Source organism: Pithys albifrons, chromosome 4, assembly GCF_047495875.1.
Source record: "Pithys albifrons albifrons isolate INPA30051 chromosome 4, PitAlb_v1, whole genome shotgun sequence".
NCBI classification, from domain to species: domain Eukaryota; kingdom Metazoa; phylum Chordata; class Aves; order Passeriformes; family Thamnophilidae; genus Pithys; species Pithys albifrons.
Genome location: NC_092461.1, coordinates 59,453,848 through 59,468,631, shown reverse-complemented (window position 1 = coordinate 59,468,631; position 14,784 = coordinate 59,453,848). Strand labels below are relative to the sequence as shown.

The following is a 14,784-nucleotide window of genomic DNA, read 5'->3' as shown; positions in this document are numbered from 1 at the left end:
GAATAAAAGTGTATTTTCACCTTTGTGCTTACCAGAGTTGTTTTATTCAACTTTATTTTTTTCTCAGAGTTTAAAAAACAAACAAACCAAAAAGACCCTCAAAGACAATACAGACCTTTGAAGTCAGAGCCTTTTTGTAAACCAGGATATTTTAAAACATGTTCTTAAAAATTATGTTTTCAAAACAGGAATAGTCACACCAGAGAAGGAACCAAAAGTGAATACTGTTGTAGGGGCACAACAGCTTCTTCTGGCAAAAGAAGAGGATGGTGCAGCTAAAAAATCAAAGCCTCCAGAGGACAATAAATTTTGTCATGAGCAGGTAAAAGGAAATGTAATAATTAAATTGCATTCTAGAACTCTTTCAAATAACTCAAGAATGAAACAGAGATGATATGCTGTTAAAAGAGCAGTATCAGCAAGTTATAAAAAGCACACTGACTAATAGCTTGCATCTTAATTTGATCTTTTTCAGTTCTATCAATGTCCTTATTGTAACTACAATAGTAGGGACCCAAATCGTATCCAGATGCATGTCCTGTCACAGCATTCAATGCAACCTGTTATCTGCTGCCCCCTCTGCCAAGATGTCCTCAGCAACAAAATGCATCTCCAGCTTCATTTGACCCATCTGCACAGTGTATCCCCTGACTGTGTGGAGAAACTGCTCATGACAGTAAGTGTTCCACATGCTGATGTACATGCTACAGAAACATACTTGGGCCTTTGGGCAATGTATTTGTTGTGATCTAGTACTCAGGGAGTCTGGGCAAGGGGAGTGGTTCAGGACTTTTAGATTCTCTTTTCAGCTCATCCATTGACTGATACCCAATGGGAAAGTGACTGAAGGTGGATTTCAAAGATGCAGAAAAACTCAAACTCTTCACTGACCTTAACCTTGGAAAAGTCAAACCAGTCCATGCCTCTAAGTGCCTACCTGTAAATTTGGTGTAATAATATCCAGGTCTCAGAAGTCTTGTGACTTCTGTTTGTAAAATAATAAGAATTCTCCATAGAATGTAGTTCCCAAACATAGGAGGATTCCTGTGTACAGCTCGACTGTACATTAGATGACATGAAATTTACTGTAAAATAGCAATTCAAACAACCATTCAAATCAATGTCAGTAAAGGCACAATCAGGTCTAGTACATATTTGTTATTACAGCATAAAGTCAGTAGAAAACAGGCCTCTTAAGACACACTAATTCTGGTTGTCTTGCCTTTTTAGAAGGACACGCACTTGGAAATCTCAGTGATTCACATATTTATTTCTGTATCCACAGATGACTCCCTCATTTATACGGCTGTGATTGTAGGTCTACCATCTCATTCCCAAATTAAGTGGCAAAAACATTAGATAGAATTGAAAGAGATCTTGACTGAAGGTCTGGAGTTCCTTGTGCTTAGAGCTGATAAGTAAATATACACTTGGTGATTAGTTTTTATTTTCCTTGGGTTTGTACTAATTACAGGTCTGCAAGAACATGTAATTTTGGCCCACTGCAAGGAAAATGTAGTAGAAAATTAACTTTCCCAGACCCTTTTAGGAAACTGGAAAGTCGTGGAAAACCTCCCCCTCCATATTATGCAGCATCAGCTTTCTTCTCAAATTCTCAATGATTCCCTCTATGTTGATAATGGGACAACTTTGAAATCTTTCCTCACCAGGTGCTGAGAAGGAGTCCCACTGTTTCTGCAAGGGGAAAAAAAGTCAATTTCCCAGGGAAAGGGATTTCCAAACATAATTTGCATAATTGAAATTGTCCCTAGATGATAACACTAATATTCTCTGCTCATAACTGAACCGTCTGATAACAAAATAAATACCATTTATAGCAAATTTTTCTTCTCTGGGACATTTACAATTCTATATATAATTTTTTTTGAAAGTCCTTCCCTCCCAAGTAAACTCAAAGTCTTTAGTCCTCTGAGAGGATGCTATTAATGCCATGTTTAAATTACAAATAGAATAAACCCAGGTTTTTTAAAAATTTCTGGAGCATTTTTTTCAATAGGTAATTTATATCTATAGACAGATACAAAATTCTTATGTATCCTAATGAGGGTTTCAAATAATTTGGTAAACTGTAAAAGAGGAACAAAGGATGTTTTTACTCATACTTCATAATGAATGTCGCTTCCATTACTTATTTACGACTCAAAAAGCTCTTCTGTGGATATTCTTTTTACCTCTGTATGAAGGGAGTTCTGTCTTTCTGTTAGAGATGAGGAACTGCAGCACAGCCTGAAATGATTTACCCAAGGTCCTTTAGACAGAATCTGTCAGTGCAGGAGCCTCAACCCAAACCTGCTAAGTCTTAGTAGGACAATCCTATATTTCAGATGCAAATTTGTTTTACAGATCAAAGGAAAAAGAAAACATGAAATGTTGAACAAATATTCATGTCACCTTAGCTAAATTGAATACTACTAGACTAAGAGTACACCTCCAAAGATTTCTGTCTATAACTTGAAAATATAACACAACAGGTAGAGCAGTCTGAGAAGATACATAATCAATTAAAGTCAGGAAAGAAAAAAAATCTAATTTTAAATGGAAAGAAGTTACTATTTCTGTATTAAAAACAACATCAATTTCTTTCAAAGATCATCGAAGGTCCAGCATTTGTGTAAAAAACAATACAGATGAAGCAAAGTGGTAATGCCCTCAGTCAAGAAATGACTGGTGACCATATCTCAGCATGATCTCTGTCTTTGGAGGACATCCGAGGAGAAGTCCCTGATAAATCTGATGACCCTGGCATAGTCAGAAAAACCTTCTTTGTGATGACATTCAGACCAATGAAATACTGAGTGTTTGAAGTTCTATAGCATCACCTTATTGTGGATTGGTTTAAGTTGAGTCTCCACCAAGGGAGACATGATGCTCTGGATTTGTAGTCTTTCAGAAACCATTACCAAGGACTGAATCAGGATCTTCATTTAATACTGGCAGTCTTTCATCCAGATATGGTGAATCTTTTGAATTAAAATTTCATACTCTTGTTGCTGTTTCTTAGTTTCACTGTGTTTCATACTGTAATAAATAGTGTGACTTTTTCTGTAGTAATACCATATTCTTGGTTTTCAAAGGTTCCTGTACCAGATGTCATGATGCCCAATAGTATGCTGTTGCCAGCAGCTGCTTCAGAGAAATCTGAACGTGACACACCTGCAACCATTACAGCTGAGGGATCTGGGAAATATCCAGGTATGCAAGAAAAAGCCCAGACATCCGAAAGCTAAGTATGGGCAATTTAGAAATAAACTACTTGTTTCTTAGTAAAGGAAATCTTTTTTTGGCTTGTTTATAGCCACAGAGATCAAAAGGTAAAGGTAACAAGGGGTCTGAATCTGGCTTCTGCACCTGTGCAGAGCTAGTGAAATGCATGTGTATTGCCAGACTGTTTGCATTTGGTGGAGGTGAAATTAAATGGCAGTGCCTAGCCACTCTGAAAGTAAGATCTAGCTTGTTTAACCAGCAAATAAGACCCAGTCCTAAAAGACAATGTCATGTTCAGCACCAGTGGGGAATGTTAAGCAAGTGGTTATGTCTGCATTTCCAATGCTAGGTTTCTGATTCTGGACACTTACTGTATTCTGCACTGGCAAACTTTGCTACATGCTCCTACTGCTCTTCTCACTTTCCTGGTCCCTTCTAATCATCTGTTCTAGCTATTCTCCCCATTTTTGCTCCTTCACCCTTTCCTACTATTTATTTGCTTTTCTTGTTTGCTTCTCCCATTGGACCAGTACGCTCCTACCTTCTGACAAAGAGAAGCCCTATGCCACTCCTAGGCCAGCTGCCGCTGCCATTTTTTAAACTCCCTGTTAGTCATGTCTGCTTTATTTTCTGAGGCAAGGATGGGTTGTTTCACATTGCTAAGCCAACGCATGACATATCAGGTGCCTCTCTTGATTTTTGATGAAAAAAGAAATAAAATGAGTACTATGTGCTCTTCTCTTCTATTTGTGTAAAAGACACTTCACTTTCTTTAACTAGGTGAAAGCCCTGTGGATGAGAAGAGTACCCCTGGGATCGATGAATCAAAAACTGGAATGGAAATTAAGACTGAGGAACAGAAGCCACCTAAGGAATCTACTGAAACACCAGATTGGATTAAGAGCAGCAGTAAAGATATAAAGACCACTGAGTCTATGACGGATCAGTTAAACGAACAGCAGAAGAAGCAACAGCTGTCTGTTTCTGACCGCCATGTCTATAAGTACCGTTGTAACCATTGTAGCTTGGCTTTTAAGACTATGCAGAAGCTTCAGATACATTCCCAGTATCACGCTATTCGGGCGGCTACCATGTGTAGCCTTTGCCAACGTAGCTTCCGTACATTCCAGGCTTTAAAAAAACACTTGGAAGCAGGCCACCCTGAACTAAATGAAGCTGAACTTCAGCAGCTGTGTGCCTCTTTACCTGTCAATGGTGAACTCTGGACAGAAGGTGAAAGTATGGCACAAGATGATCATGCACTAGAACAGGAAATAGAAAGAGATTACGAGCTGGACCAGGAAGGTAAAGCAAGTCCTGTAGGAAGTGATAGTAGCTCTATTCCAGATGATACAGGCTCAGAACCAAAGCGGACCTTACCTTTTAGAAAAGGGCCAAATTTTACTATGGAAAAATTTCTAGATCCATCTCGCCCATATAAGTGTACAGTGTGTAAAGAGTCTTTCACCCAAAAGAACATTCTCTTGGTCCACTATAACTCAGTGTCCCATCTACATAAACTCAAAAAGGTTTTGCAGGAAGCATCAAGTCCTGTCCCTCAAGAAACCAACAGCAGCACTGACAACAAACCCTACAAATGCAGCATTTGTAATGTTGCGTATAGCCAAAGTTCTACGTTGGAAATCCATATGAGATCTGTGCTTCATCAGACAAAGGCAAGGGCCGCAAAATTAGAACCAAGTGGTAACATAACTAGTGGAAATAGTGTAGCAGGGAATGTTAATAGTCCCAGCCAAGGAATGCTAGAATCTATGAGCTTACCAGCAGTTAACAGCAAAGAAACACATTTAGATGCCAAAGAATTAAATAAAAAGCAAGCTTCTGAATTAATTTCTGCTCAGCCTACACATCACCCACCCCAGTCACCAGCACAACTTCAAATGCAACTACAGCATGAACTGCAACAACAAGCTGCATTCTTTCAACCACAGTTTTTGAATCCAGCTTTTTTGCCTCACTTTCCAATGACACCAGAAGCACTGCTGCAATTTCAACAGCCTCAGTTCCTTTTCCCATTCTATATACCTGGGACAGAATTTAGCTTAAGCCCAGATCTGGGTTTGCCTGGTTCTGCCACATTTGGTATGCCTGGAATGGCTGGTATGACAGGATCACTGCTGGAAGATTTAAAGCAGCAGATACAAACTCAGCACCATGTTGGCCAAACCCAGCTACAGATACTGCAGCAACAAGCACAACAATATCAATCCACCCAGCCCCAACTTCAGTCGCAAAAGCAGCAGCAGCAAAGTAGCAAGCTGATGAAAGCAGAGCAAAATACCTTAGTAAGTACAGACTGCCAGCTGATAAAAGACATGCCATCATACAAGGAGTCAGAAGAAGTTTCTGAAAAACAAGAGAAGCCAAAGCAAGAATTTACAAATGAAAATGATGGACTAAAAGAAAACAAAGATATGAAGAAGCCAAAATCCTCAGAACCAGCTATCCCACCACCCAGAATAGCTTCCGGAGCAAGGGGGAATGCAGCCAAGGCTTTGTTGGAGAACTTTGGGTTTGAGTTAGTTATCCAATACAATGAGAACAGACAAAAAGTGCAGAAAAAAAGCAAGACTGGTGATGGTGAGAACACAGACAAACTGGAATGTGGAACCTGCAGTAAGCTCTTTTCCAACATTCTTATTCTGAAGAGTCATCAAGAACATGTGCATGGACATTTTTTTCCATATGGAGCATTAGAAAAATTTGCCCGACAGTACAGGGAAGCGTATGACAAGCTGTATCCAATTTCTCCATCTTCTCCGGAAACACCACCACCTCCACCACCACCTCCTCCACCACCACCTCCTCCTCCTCCAACTCCTTCTCAGCCTTCTTCAGCTGGGGCTGGAAAAATACAAAACACAACTGCCACACCTTTGCAAGCTCCACCACCTACACCTCCACCACCGCCACCTCCACCACCACCACCTCCTCCTCCACCACCACCACCATCAGCCCCACCTCAAGTCCAGCTTCCTGTTTCACTTGATCTCCCACTTTTCCCTCCAATTATGATGCAGCCAGTGCAGCATCCTGCATTGCCTCCTCAGCTTGCCCTCCAGCTGCCGCCAATGGATACTTTATCTGCAGATCTTACCCAGCTTTGTCAGCAGCAGCTGGGACTAGACCCCAATTTCCTGCGGCACTCTCAGTTCAAGCGTCCACGTACAAGAATCACAGATGACCAGTTAAAAATCTTGCGAGCTTATTTTGATATTAACAATTCTCCAAGTGAAGAGCAGATCCAAGAAATGGCTGAGAAATCTGGTCTTTCACAGAAAGTTATCAAGCACTGGTTTCGTAATACGCTGTTTAAAGAACGACAGAGAAATAAAGATTCTCCATATAACTTCAGCAACCCTCCTATAACGGTGCTGGAAGATATCAGAATAGATCCTCAGCCTTCAGCTGTAGAACCCTACAAGTCTGATGCATCTTTCAGCAAGAGATCATCCAGGACTCGGTTTACTGACTACCAGCTTCGTGTTCTCCAAGACTTCTTTGACACAAATGCTTATCCAAAAGATGACGAAATCGAACAACTTTCAACTGTACTTAACCTACCTACCCGAGTTATTGTCGTATGGTTCCAAAATGCACGACAAAAAGCTCGCAAGAGTTATGAAAATCAAGCTGAAACTAAAGACAATGAGAAAAGGGAACTGACAAACGAGCGTTACATTCGAACCAGTAACATGCAGTATCAGTGCAAAAAGTGCAGTGTGGTTTTTCCCAGGATCTTTGATTTGATTACACACCAGAAAAAGCAATGTTATAAAGACGAAGATGATGATGCTCAAGATGAAAGCCAAACTGAAGACTCTCTGGATGCTTCTGATCAAACAGTGTATAAGAACTGTACAGTTTCTGGCCAAAATGACTCATCAAAAAACCTGACAGTCACTGCAGCAAGCTCTGGCTCTGGTTCTAGTACTCCTTTGATTCCATCACCCAAACCAGAACCTGAGAAGGCTTCTCCTAAACCAGAGTCCACAGAAAAACCAAAACAAAATGAAGCAAGCTCTAAGCAAGCAGATACAACTTCACAAAGCACCAAACCAGTACAGTCTACTCCAGTAACCTCTTCTGACCCTCAGACCTCAGCTTCTCAACCACAGCAACAAAAGCAACCACAGACAGTAGGGAGACCTCCTTCTGCATCGCAAACCACACCTGTTCCTTCCAGTCCTTTACCAATTTCAATGACTTCTCTGCAGAACAGTCTACCTCCTCAGTTATTACAGTACCAATGTGATCAGTGTACAGTTGCCTTTCCAACTCTAGAACTTTGGCAAGAGCACCAGCACATGCATTTCCTAGCAGCCCAAAACCAATTTATTCACTCACAGTTTTTAGAAAGACCAATGGATATGCCCTATATGATATTTGACCCAAATAATCCTTTGATGACTGGACAGTTACTTAATAGTTCTCTTGCTCAGATGCCACCACAAACTGGCTCATCACATACAACACATCCTGGTACGGTTTCCGGTTCCCTGAAACGAAAACTAGATGATAAAGAAGACAATAACTGTAGTGAGAAAGAGGGAGGAAACAGTGGAGAAGATCAACATCGTGATAAGCGTTTAAGAACTACAATTACTCCAGAGCAGCTGGAAATACTGTATGAAAAGTACCTACTGGATTCCAACCCCACCAGAAAGATGCTAGATCACATTGCACGTGAAGTGGGACTGAAAAAGAGAGTTGTACAAGTCTGGTTTCAGAACACAAGAGCTCGAGAAAGGAAGGGACAATTCCGTGCAGTTGGTCCAGCCCAGTCCCATAAAAGATGTCCTTTTTGTCGAGCTCTATTTAAAGCAAAATCAGCTTTAGAAAGCCACATTCGCTCTCGACATTGGAATGAAGGGAAACAGGCTGGTTATAGTTTGCCTCCAAGTCCTTTGATATCAACTGAAGATGGAGGAGAAAGTCCACAAAAGTACATATTTTTTGATTATCCATCACTGTCATTAGCAAAAACTGAATTATCGAGTGAAAATGAATTAGCCTCCACTGTATCAACCCCTGTTAGCAAAACTGCAGAAATGTCGCCTAAGAACCTTCTAAGTCCTTCTTCTTTTAAAGCAGAGTCTAGTGAGGATATAGAAAATTTGAATGCTCCTCCTGCTGACTCTGGATATGATCAAAACAAGACTGACTTTGATGAGACCTCATCAATTAATACAGCAATTAGTGATGCCACAACGGGGGATGAGGGGAACAATGAAATGGAAAGCACAACTGGCAGTTCAGGGGATGCAAAACCTGCATCACCCCCCAAAGAACCAAAACCACTTGTAAATGACACACTACCAAAAGCAGCAACTACACCTACAAATGACAATACTGATGATAAATTTCTCTTTTCCCTAACAAGCCCTTCATTACACTTCAGTGAAAAAGATGGTGATCATGACCAAAGTTACTACATTACTGATGACCCTGATGATAATGCTGATCGCAGTGAAACTTCAAGCATAGCTGATCCAAGTTCACCTAACCCATTTGGAGCTAGCAATCCCTTTAAATCCAAAAACAGTGATCGGCCAGGCCACAAACGTTTCCGAACACAAATGAGTAACCTTCAGCTTAAAGTTCTCAAGGCTTGCTTTAGTGACTACCGGACTCCAACAATGCAGGAGTGCGAAATGCTAGGGAATGAGATTGGGCTGCCCAAACGTGTGGTCCAGGTCTGGTTTCAGAATGCCCGGGCTAAAGAAAAGAAATTCAAAATTAACATTGGGAAGCCATTCATGATAAATCAGACTGGACCTGATGGGACAAAGCCAGAATGTTCTCTATGTAGTGTGAAATATTCTGCACGTTTGTCCATAAGAGATCATATCTTTTCCAAACAACATATTACAAAAGTGAGAGAAACTGTGGGAAGTCAGCTAGATCGGGAGAAAGATTATTTAGCTCCTACCACAGTTAGACAGCTGATGGCACAGCAAGAATTGGATCGCATAAAGAAGGCTACTGATGTGCTAGGATTAACAGTCCAGCAGCCAGGCATGATGGACAGCAGTTCTCTTCATGGTATCAGTTTGCCAGCAGCTTATCCAGGACTCCCTGGCCTTCCTCCTGTTCTTCTGCCTGGAATGAATGGTCCATCCCCCTTACCTGGATTTCCACAAAGTTCAAACAGTAAGTCTATAAGGGGATGATTTTCTCATTTTATTAGTTTGATCATGTTGCCTATTCACCATCCCCTACTAAGACACAGCATATTACATGTTCATATCATGCTTGTTAAACTGGTGTGATTAGCTAAAAAGTACTGCTATAAGGTATACACAGTGCATGCTTGTTGCTGTGCCCCAGATGATCTCTGATTTCTCAAAAAAAATTAATTGACAAAAATGTTTTTAGCTCATACTAAGTTTTGGTAACAAAACCAATATGGCTACAGCATTGTTATGGTGTTTTTGTTTGTTTTGAATTATGCTTCTTTAGTAAACACTAAAGTTAGAATTTTGTATGCAAATATTTAAAGTAACATCTGATGAAGCACAAAATAGATTCTTACATTATCAGTTCATCAAGCATTTGGTCCATCTCTTAAACCAGTGCAACCTGTTATTTACTCCAGAACAAATATTTAAAATAAAATGCTGCCCAGGACCCTCCATTATATTTCTGAATAGTTGCCTGCTAAAATAATAAGGGATTTGTTGAAGGTGAATTGTAATGTCAGTGTCATTGTAATCCAAATTCCAGGAGTTTATAAAGTCATCGCATACATGTGCCTCTTCATTTGGGTTTGCACTTTTAACTGAACATGTGACTCTTTTTTTACTGACTGTTTTGAGTCTTTTTTCTCTCTGAGTTTTGCTCACATTGGAAAGCTCTTCCTCTTGCAATAAGTTTCACTGATGTTAAGGAGTCAAGCTTTCCTCTGAATGATTTGTTTAGTCCTCAAAGAATGAACCTAATTTATTTCTTTTTTAGTGCTCCAGTTTTGCACTCAGGGTTCATTGTGACTTGCAGATTGAAGCTTTCCCGTTTATCTTCTAACTTAGCGTATTCATATCAAATATGTCCACAGCAGAGTTGGGAAGCTGGTTAAGACCCCTCACCTCATTTTATCCAGTAATCCCACTTGCTATTGATCTCTAAACTTTGCTTTAGAAAGCAACATACTTTGGCCAGTAAAGTAGAGGTATAATCACCGGTGTTATTAGACATGCTAAGACTCTGCTACCTAGGTCTTCTTTGATTGATGATGATCATGTTATTGTTTCCCTAAGTGGTGGTCAAAGCATCTTGTTTTTCTCTTCATCGGATCAGAAAGGCTTTCCTTCCACGATGTAGTCTCTGGCTGAGTGCCCTCTGGCTTTTGTCAAACAGTTATTGGCACAGAGAGTGCATATAAAGGAAATATAAAGTTGCTGTATTTCCTTCTTAATGGCATACAATGTCCTGGGCCAAAAATGGCTGATTGTTGCTCATTAAAATTATAGATATGGTTTCCCTATATAACTCTGCTAAATAGCTTTGGTTAAGTGGACTTTCAGGTAAAATGGGTTCCAGAAAACTCAGGCTTTGTCTATAGTGCTAAAAAAATTTTCTTGAGAATATGTTTTTTTACCTTCAAAACAGCAAGTCCACAGGCAAATTGAGTCTGGGGTGATGGTCATAGACCCATGATAGCTTCTTAGCTGTGCTGAGGGGTTGTTTAGGAGAAGACTAGTTGGTCCAGGCCAAAACAGTTTCAGGGACCATTCTTGCTGTTTGACTTCAGAGAAGGTTTAGTTTCAGTTTCTGGGAAATATTCCCTGATACCCTTTAACTCACTAGTGTGTCAGTGCAGCCTCAGAGCCTGTAAATTGTCCTGCTAATTATACAAACTGGTCCATAATAATTCCATTTTCAGATTTTCTAATTTTCACCAAATATCTCTTCTTTGAGATAAATTTAAATCATTAGTACCATAGCATGCACAGTGCACTGCCAATTGAGATGGATTTTTACCCTCTTTCATCTTGCATCTTCTTAAGGTTAATTAGCCCATTGTGGGCAAAGCCCACTGTGTAAACTAGCTACTGGAATCTAGTTGTTAACTTCTTTTTCTGCCTTATGCTAAATAGCCAGCCCCTGCACCCCCCTTTTGTTGCCTGGCAAATACTTGCACACATAAATCTCCATTCCCTAATGATACATAATGGAGCAGTCATAGTGAGTGAAACAACAACAAAAAAAAGAGATTATTTTAGTCATTCATCATAGAAAAACAGTAGTATACTTAGATGTGCTCCGGTATGTGCTCAGCACTAGTATTTTATGCACCTAATTACCCCATTTCTATTTTCTTCTCTACCCTGCTATGTCTGGTAGTTCACATTCATGTTTGATGCTCAGAATTGTTTAAGAAGTATCTTTTTGGAAGTAGGCTTTCAAGCAAACTGTTCTTTGGCAACAGTTCTTCTAGCAGCCTGTATATTCTCAGCCAGCAGGACAATTGCTCTGCATCATTCTTTGCATGAAGGTTTGCAGAAGCTAACTCCCTGATGACTCACTATCCTATAGTTTCTTGTATAGTGCTTCTTGTGAATTCCACTTCAAGTGTTTCATTTCTTCTTTATGGGACCTAAACCCACAAATGCACTTCAGAAGAAGCCTCATTGGAATCCGTTATATTGAAATATATGCTTGTTTTCACTGATGCTTACAGGTTTGGTAACTGTATTTCCTGTGGCAAAGCCCAGGGAACTAGTGAAACTTAATTGTAAATGCCATATTTAAAATTCTCTTTTGTGATTCTCTTTACTCATGCTAAGCAGAGAAATTATCCTCATAGTTTCACTGGTTAATACAAGTTTATGAGAGCACTTTCATGTTTGTGCATCCAGTATTTCTAATGGGTTTTCAAAATATGGGAAACCCAGCTAAATTTTGCAAAATACTATGTTTTTTAAAATGCAATATTTCCTTTTACAAAACGTTTTAAATGGAACACTTGAATATAATGTTAATTCACAAAAGGTGGAACTATTCAAACTACAGTTCACTATATCTTCTTTATATAATGTTTAAACTGGACTATTTACAAATATTATTAGAATTTTCAAAATAAGTAGCTTCATTTCTGAGTGATGTTAGGATACGTTAAGTTCAGGGGTTTTGTTCTAAAACAAGTGGACTTTAATGTCAGATTTATTGTGTGGTTCTGAGATTGTATGTCACAATTCTCTCACCTGTGGGATACATTTCTCTGGAAAATGTAATTCTACCATCTGTGGTCATCAAATGCTGAGCAAGGTCTCGAAATTACTGCTGTGTTTGCTCAGCAAAATACCTGATAAGAAGTTATTCGGTGGAATTCTAATTCATACAGAATTTTAGTTCCAGCTCATCTTTGTTCTTTAAGCTCCTTCTTATTTTCTGAATGACTGTAGATAGAAGAGTTCACCTACTGTTTTCAGCTGTTCTTAAAATTCACATTCTCTTTTTTTCTTAGCTTTGTGTTTTTGCCTGTGATCCCTTTTAGAAAGGTAGTACTTCATCTTGCTTCCAGCTATTAATACTGGTTCTATGAACCTTTTAATGTCATCACCATTACCATAGGTTCTTTGCGCATCACTTAAGCCTGAGCTGCCTTGAAGATTCACAACAGCTTTTTCCAAGAATGCACACATCACTGAGTAATATGTACTTAGTGGGTTTTGAAATCTTATCAAGAGAGAAATTTGATTCAACAGCAATTACTTCCCGTATTATTAGGGCACTAAATTCTCTTCTCTGCTTGCTTTTGGCCCACTGGTAGCAGTTTCGTTTTTATATTTTTAGCCCTCCAATTCCTCCAAGTGAAAGAGAAGTCTCTCTCTTTGATAGTCACTCAAGAGGTAGCAGGATCAGAATGTTTGTTCATGATGTGAATTTTCTATTCTCTATCTTTCATGTCTGGAAATAGGACATTAGTTTCACAGTTTTTTTTCCATTTAGTTTTGGAAATCCTCAGTTCCACTTTTAATTTCCAATAAAACACATGGATTTCACTGTTCTATTGCAAGCTGCCCGGATATGTAACTGAATTCTTTGTATTTCAAACGAATTCCAAAGAATATCTGCAAAATGGTATAGATTTTGGCTGCTCTGGCATCATCAGTGTGGATAAACTGAAGACAACATAATGTACAAGGACTGAAGAGGTTAAAAATAAAGGGAAGTTGGAAAAATACTATGTAGGTGGCAAGCCCATGACAAAGCTTGGACAACAGTTCATACTAACTGTATCATTCATGTATTTTCCATCTACAGTGTGTATCATTTAATACATTTTCAGCAGGCTCTACACCCAGTGGCCTGTTCCTTCCTGTTGAAAGTGCGGGGCCAAGTAAACAGTATCTTCAATCTTATTGTGCAGTAACTATGGCCGTTACCCACTTCTTAATTATAACTCTTGTGACTTGTTTCACTGTACTACCTAATTCGTGCTCACAATCATTTTAACTCCTTAGTGTTCCCCTACCATTAAATAGGAGTAATGACACAGTGACAAGCATTAAATGGCCTCTTTGTTAAATCTGATAATTATTCCCTTTGAAGCCTAATTGCTTTATTCTTAAGTAATGCTAAGCACCTGGATATTGATGATTTAAATGTTATTCTTGTTCACTCCATTGTGGCTAATTGCCATCTAACCTCCTTCCATCTTATGGAACCTGCATTTGTTGTTCTGTTCTCTGTGCACTAGTAGACTGTTCCTGATGTGACTTCACTTTACAGTTCTGTGCATATGACACACTTCGTGTACTCTTTTTTCTACCAACCTTACTTGCCTGAAAAAATGACAATGGATGCAATGTACAGCCTCTTTAAGTCAGTTGCCTTTTCTATCCTGTGCCATCATTTCATTTTCTGACTCAACTATATATCTCACAGAAGTTGCTTTCTTAATAGACTGTTACCAACCACTGCCCTATACCTGGTACTTGAAACAGAGAAAAGATTTCTTACATTAACTTATGAGGCATACTTCTTGTATGTCTGCAACCTCCAGACAGAACCAGTCCATTCTCAGGTTGCTTTCTCTAATGAGGTGGAGGATGTCATGCCTGCATGCTTCAAGTAAACTGAGAACAGCAGCGTTCCTGTGTCAAAGTACTTTAGAGCTATTACACTTATTTCCCAGCAAAGACTGCATTGACCTGATTGTTGTGGTAAAGAAGAGCTCTGTTCAAACTCTCAGAAATGAAAATGTAAGCTGTGCGGTGTCCCTGTAATGAATAGCATTGACCTGATTGCTGTTCGTTATTTGAATGGTCATTTCCTGTTGATATTTACTTATCTAAACATCTTTTCTTATTATTATTGTGTTCCCCTCTTCTCCCCCCCCCCCAGCAATTTGTATAAAGATTCCTTTTTATTTGAGATCTAATTACTTGTAGTGAGCACCATAATTACCAGGTTTCTTAGGTGAAGGATGTGTGGTTTATATCATCCCAGAGGCATGATAAAAATTAGTTAAAATGAACAACAAAGTAGAGATCTCTCAAAGTGTCAATTAGAGGGAAGCACTCACTGTACTTA

At 39.3% G+C, this 14,784-nt stretch overlaps 1 protein-coding gene across 2 annotated transcripts in view; it reads left to right on the top strand.

Annotated features, from left to right (window-relative positions):
* The window catches only part of ZFHX4 (zinc finger homeobox 4), a 147,586-nt gene that overhangs the window by 128,224 nt on the left and 4,578 nt on the right, over positions 1 to 14,784 (top strand). For both annotated transcript variants that reach the window (XM_071554320.1, XM_071554319.1), the window contains exons 6-9: positions 189 to 322; positions 476 to 676; positions 3,096 to 3,213; positions 4,006 to 9,399. In XM_071554320.1, the coding sequence (XP_071410421.1) occupies positions 189 to 322; positions 476 to 676; positions 3,096 to 3,213; positions 4,006 to 9,399 (5,847 nt within the window). The remainder of the gene's footprint in view (positions 1 to 188; positions 323 to 475; positions 677 to 3,095; positions 3,214 to 4,005; positions 9,400 to 14,784) is intronic.